Source organism: Pteropus alecto, unplaced genomic scaffold (genome assembly GCF_000325575.1).
Source record: "Pteropus alecto unplaced genomic scaffold, ASM32557v1 scaffold21, whole genome shotgun sequence".
Taxonomy (NCBI): Eukaryota; Metazoa; Chordata; class Mammalia; order Chiroptera; family Pteropodidae; genus Pteropus; species Pteropus alecto.
In genome coordinates, this window is record NW_006436282.1 from 12,162,819 (window position 1) to 12,169,498 (window position 6,680).

Below are 6,680 nucleotides of genomic sequence, written 5' to 3' on the forward strand. Positions count from 1 at the left end.
GTAGGGAAATGATGGCAAATAACTTTGGCTTATCAGTTACAGTGCTAGACTCTTTCTGGCTTTTCCTTTCTTGGATGACTGAGAGCTTTGAAATCATTTTACATTCATCGCTACTAACAGGCATTCACTAATCTAGCTAAGTATTGAAATTAGTAACTCATATTTTAAAAATCAGTACTTTTGTCTTATTTCCTGTATCTTTTTTCCTTAGTCTGATGTCATACATCAGAGCGTGTATGAACTTATCCATACTGAAGACCGAGCTGAATTTCAGCGTCAGCTACACTGGGCATTAAACCCTTCGCAATGTACAGACTCTGGAAAAAGAATCGATGGTAGGAATGTTTACCAAAAGATAGCTTTGGTATTTTTAATGCAACTCTGTGAAAGGCAGAGAATATTTAGGGGCATAGAACTCCATGGTGAAAGAAAGTAGAAAAGAAGTGGAAAGTCATGTGTCTATAGCTGTAGGCCAGAGCCAGGTCACAAAGAGGCTGATGATCTAAGTAATTTAGATCATCTTAATTATTTTAATCCCCCAAAATGAATAATTTTATTATTTCATTTTATTTATTTCAGTTTTTATTTGTATTTTTATTTGATTTATATGATTTTTGATATTAATCAAAAAAGAAATCTAAGGAATATTTTGACAGATAACAGCCATTGACGAATTTCAAGCAAAAAAGTATTGTCAGCCTCAGTAATATGTTTTATAAAAATAGCTCGCTGTTGTGAAAAATGAGAAGGAATATATAAGGTTAATACTAGAGCGTGTGTAAATTGTTCTGTGTTTACAAAGCACAAAAAAAGCAAACTAGTATATGCAACTATAAAAAACTTCTCCATGTAAACTGTTTTCAGAAGTTCACGGAAATGTTACAAAGAAAAAAAATGGCATTGGAAATGTGAAGATTGTTGACAGTCATAGGTTAATAGAAATAGGTTAAAACAAAACCGAGTAGGTAAAGTTCTGTGATTTAAAAGTCATATTCAATAAGTTTTAATTTCTTTTCGTCAGCTGCTCTTCTGAAAATCGTTATCTTTTTCTATTCCGAATACAGACTCCAATTTAGACATTAACACAGATTTTAGCTATCCAGTTAATTGTACAGCAAAATGGCAAGTAAATCTGTTGCTATTATTTCTACAGAAGTTAATGGCCTTCCACAGCCAGTGGTCTATCATAACCCAGACCAGCTTCCTCAAGAAAATTCTTTTATGGAGAGGTGCTTCATATGCCGACTAAGGTGTCTGCTGGATAATTCATCTGGTTTTCTGGTAGGTTGCAAAATCTTATGATCTTGGCCTTTACTGTTAATTTGTAGAAAGTAAAAAAGATTAAATGAAAGCAGTTGTCCTTGGTTATAGTTGAGTTCAGTTTTAAAAATCTACTTTGATAATTTGATAAAGGAAAGTATTCTGATAATTTGATAAAGGAAAGTACATTTTTACAAATCATTAGTTTTCAGATTTTTGAATATTTTCTATAACTCAAAAACCCTATCCTTTAGGATGCATTTACAAAGATTGAATGAAATAGCATAGAACCCTGTATTTTGCCTATTTTCTAGGACTTTTTAGGTATATGAGAACTATGTAGCCTTTCTTTAGTAGCAGAATGATTACCCTCTTTGGATTTAATGCCTACTAAACAAAAAATATGGCCTTTTCGACATGGCTAGGATAACTATAGAAAAGCAGTTGTATATTCATGATTGCAGAATCATCATGTGGTATGAGATGCTGTTGTATAATCTCAACACCTGGGTCGGGAGCAGTTTAAGCAGGATACTGAGAGTGCAGGTGGTTTGTCCCTCGTAGCACTCAAGAAATAAATGCTCAAATAAGTTTGGAAGACAATCAGTTCTTAATTTAAATGGGGTTTTTTACTGCAGGACTTTTCAGAGCCTTTAGGAAAGAGCATTGTTATGCTGTGATCCCCAGTGGTGAGGATGATTTAACCCTTTCAGCTTAGGAGGCCTAGTCCCATTCATCTTAGAGCTGTTCATCAAATTGCAGTATTGAGCTTCCTCATCTGCCTCTCACATGGAGGAGGTGTGAAAACTTTTGTCAAACCTCTAGCCCTGATTTTTACTTACAAAATAAAGGGCACCATAGCTATCCCAAAGTGACCTCCCGATCAATAAAAAAGATAGCACACTGCACCAGCACAGGAGAAACTACGAGTCATGTTGTATATTACTTTTGTGAATTATCGGGAATTTGAAAAAGATAACCACATCTTAAACATTAGCAAGCAATGGTTTTTTGTTTATTTCCAAAGATAATTTTGCTGAGCCAGAGTTAGAATTGCTCTGAGTTTTCTTAGTACTCATGATCAGTTAGTATCTATTTTCTGAGACTGATTCTGAGTATAGTTGGGTTTTTTCTTTCTTATAATGTTATCATATTGATATTAAAATCATCCCTTGGCCCGGTTATTACTGTTTTAAGCAACTAAATTGATAATGTTCATGCTTAAATTGTCTTAATTTCTTCTGTCTCCTAAAATTACTTTTTATCTTTACTTAGAGCTCTGCATTCTTTGTAATTTCATGATTCATTTTAGTGTTTTCATAAAATTGTATTTAATCTCTATATAAAAGACTACATTGAGCTATGGCATATAGCTAAGGTATGTTTGAAAATTAATATATACTTGATGACTTTATCAATATTCAGTCAGGAAATACAGAATGTGCAGTGTGCAAGGAGCTGTGCTAGGTGTGAATAATGGGGCAATTGCAAGCTTAAAAATGATACAGGAATTCTTCTTGTGACCATGAAGAAACCAGGAGTGGTTCACTTATCAGTCCCATTAGAATAGTCCTCATACTACCTTTTGAGATAGTTTTAATAGGCTTCCTATTGAGAAGGGAAAGAAAGTAGCAGTTGTCAGCCTTAGGAACTCTTGTGGAATGACCAAGAACTTTAAATGTGGCCATGACTGAGCCTTTTATAAAGGAATGATTTTAAACTGTTAATTTTAATGAACTTTATCTTTCTTTAAGGCAATGAATTTCCAAGGGAGGTTAAAGTATCTTCATGGCCAGAACAAGAAAGGGAAAGATGGATCAATACTACCCCCTCAGTTAGCTTTGTTTGCAATAGCTACTCCACTTCAACCACCATCCATACTTGAAATCCGAACCAAAAATTTCATCTTTAGAACAAAACACAAACTAGACTTTACACCTACTGGTTGTGATGCCAAGTAAGTAAAACTTTTTTAGTTTTATTTCATCAAATATACATGTTGCAGCAGTTAAGTCTTTTGTAGCAAGTAAAACATATATGGATTTATGTTGGTTACTTCATGTTAAATTTTATTCTTATTTTACTGTTTTTCTAAACAGAGGAAAACTTGTTTTAGGCTATACCGAAGCAGAGCTGTGTACGAAAGGATCAGGATATCAGTTTATTCATGCCGCTGACATGCTTTATTGTGCGGAGTATCATTTGCGGAGTAAGTTGTAGTTCCTTATGAATGTGTCTGAAAAATGGCATATACTCTAGAAGTTTATCCGGTTTCCTTAAACATATTATGTAATAATTTGAAACATACTATTCATTATCTGCTCTACAGCCGGCACATAGGAAAATAGTAGTTTAATTATAAAAATGACCATTTTGTCCCATGTTTTGTTCAGGAATTTTTTAATGGCATCATTAATTCATAAATCTGTTAATGTAGATTCTGCTTTGTATAGTAAAATATTAAGCTGTTGGAAGCATTTAGTATTTAAAGTGAACCTCACATTATACTCTCTATAATTTGTGTTACTAGAATTGTTAATCTTCCCTTTAACCTTTAAAATATATGTAATCTGAAATAGGAAAAATAACTCCGAAGAACTGTTTCCATGCATTTTAACATAGTGTGTTTAAAAGTTGTGAAGATATTTATCATTTTGGGTGATAAATATGTCTGGAAACATGTCAGGGGGCTTTGTTTCAGAGATTTTCTTTAATATGTTGATTTTGGGTTTGATCATTTTATTTTAGTGATTAAGACTGGAGAGAGTGGCATGGTAGTTTTCAGGCTTCTTGCCAAAGGCAACCGGTGGACCTGGGTCCAGTCTAATGCTCGCTTGGTTTATAAAAATGGAAGACCAGATTATATCATTGCAACTCAGCGACCTCTAACGTAAGCATGAAGACTTAAAATGTTTTATTTTAATAACACTTTGGTTTATAAAATTATTCTTACATGAAAACTTAAAAATTCTAAGAATTTACTCTGCAAATAAAAATCAAAAAGTTAATATGTATAGAAAGAAGGTGGCATAGGTTAAACATTGGGAAGATAGAATTGACAAACTTTATTGAACAACTAATATGTAGAGGTATGGAAAGAATGAATAATCAAAGAAAATGCCAGGGTTTTATCCTGGCTATATGCAGGAAAGATGAAAAGTTAGTGCCATCTGTAAAATATAGCAATGCTCTGTTTAGCATATGTTTTCTAGCAAGCAGTGATTTTTAAGTTCCTTATGTATTCCAGAAGTGAGTATTTTGTCAAATATTTGCATTATAAATTTACTCTAGGGAATTGATTTTTGTATGTGGCTTAAGATAAGCATTAAATTTTTCCCCTTATCGCTATTAAAGCCCTATAATATTAATGCCTCTAGCCATACTTCTAGTGCCGATAAATTTTATATTTATATCTTAGGTTGTAGTAGGAAGTTTTTGCACAAGAGAATTAAACATTCCAAGTCATCCATGATGAATGTATTAATGGATTAGGGTGTATTTTCAGATTAAAATGGAAGCTTATCTACTATGTTGCCAACTTAATAAAATTGGATATGTATATCAGATTGACCAGTAACATTTATTGGAAAAGCCATCTTTTCCCCACTGCACTGTAGTTTGATCAGATGATGGTGGTTCTGTTTCTGGACTCTTAAGTTCCATTGGTCTGGTTGTCTTTTTGTACTAACAGTACGTTGTCTTAATTACTCTGTCCAGAATAAGTCTTGATCTAAGTATTTGCTCCCCATTTGAATTTTTGTCATCCATCAAGATTGCTTTGACTTTTTTTGACCCATTTATATTTTCATATACATTGTAGAAATCAGTTGTCAATTTCCCCCCAGAAAAACTAATAGGATGACTGTAATCCCAGCATCTCATATCTGTTATCTCATATGGGGTTACACTGAAATTATAGCTCATTTTGGAAAAATTAACATCTTTATAATACTTAATCTTCTAACCCATGAACATGGCAAATGTATATGGGTACATGGTTATGTATTTACCTATGTCTTTATCTCAATAATATGTTTTTTCTTACATTAGTCTTGTATACCTTTTATTAGTTTTATTTCTAGATAATTGATGTTTTAAATGGTCATATAGCTCTCTATATATTTAAATGGTGTTCATATATAGCTATATATATTATAATATATATATATGTAATTTTCATTTGTCAACTATGCCAGTCTTTTCCTTTGTAGCTTCTGGGTTTTATGTTGGCATGCCTCTCTCACCCAGATTCCTAAGTTCTTACAGTCTGTTTTTATATTTGGATCTCTAGTCCACATGGAATTTACTTTTTCTACAGGATGTCAGAGGCATAACCTGAGTTTGGAATTAATAATGACTATACTGTTTTGGGACAACTTCTAAATCATTTAAATTTGTCCAGAAAACAATTTTCTGGCACCAGTCATCAGAAAAATTTGTCAATATAGTTTGTGTTCCCTGCTGTCAGTGTATTTTGATGGCTGTTTATTAATATTTAAAAATATCTGATACAACTCTTCCTAATATATGCAAACTTTCTTATATGTGATTTTAGAGAGGAAGAAGGAACAGAGCATTTACGAAAACGAAACTTAAAGTTGCCTTTTATGTTTACCACTGGGGAAGCTATATTGTATGAGATGATCACCCCTTTTCCTCCCATGGTGGATCCCTTACCAGTGGGGACTAAAAGTGGAGCTAGTGAAAAAGATTCTGCTACCAAATCAACTTTAAATAAGGATTCTTCCCATCCCAGTTCCGTCGTGAGTGCCATAATGCAACAAGATGAGTCAATTTATCTCTGTCCTGCTTCGAATAATACACCTTTTATAAGAAATTTTTTTAACGAATCTGTGAACCAAGGCAGTAATTGGCAAGACAGTATTGCACCAATGGGAAATGACGACATCCTGAAACATGAGCAAATTGGCCAGTCTCAAGAAATGAACCCGACGCTCTCTGAAGGTCATGTAGGGCTCCTCCCAGATAACAAAAATAGTGACTTGTATGGCATCATGAAACACCTAGACCTTGATTTTGAAGATATCAACCACATGCAGCAGAATGAGGAATTTTTCAGAACTTACTTTTCCGGTTCGGATGATTTCAGAGACATTGACATAACGGACGAAATCCTGACGTTCGTCCAAGATTCTTTAAATAAGTCTACGTTTGCGTGTTCAGGTTACCAACAGCAACAGTCCACAGCTCTGAATTCAAGCTGTATGGTAGAGGAGCACCTACAGCTAGAACAGCAGCATCCAAAGCACGTGGCAGTAGAGCAGCAGCAACAGCTGTGCCAGAAAATGAAACATATGCAAGTTAATAGCATGTTTGCAAATTGGAACTCTAACCAATCCGTGCCTTTTGGGTGTCCTCCGCAAGACCTACAACAGTATGTCTTTTCAGACTTACCTGGG

At 33.9% G+C, this 6,680-nt stretch overlaps 1 protein-coding gene across 1 annotated transcript in view; it reads left to right on the plus strand.

Annotated features, from left to right (window-relative positions):
* Window positions 1–6,680, plus strand: part of AHR (aryl hydrocarbon receptor) — a 40,047-nt gene that overhangs the window by 28,217 nt on the left and 5,150 nt on the right. Inside the window, 6 exon segments of the mRNA XM_006911967.3 lie at window positions 212–335; window positions 1,154–1,281; window positions 3,015–3,217; window positions 3,360–3,469; window positions 4,009–4,150; window positions 5,816–6,678. Of these exon segments, the coding sequence (XP_006912029.1) occupies window positions 212–335; window positions 1,154–1,281; window positions 3,015–3,217; window positions 3,360–3,469; window positions 4,009–4,150; window positions 5,816–6,678 (1,570 nt within the window).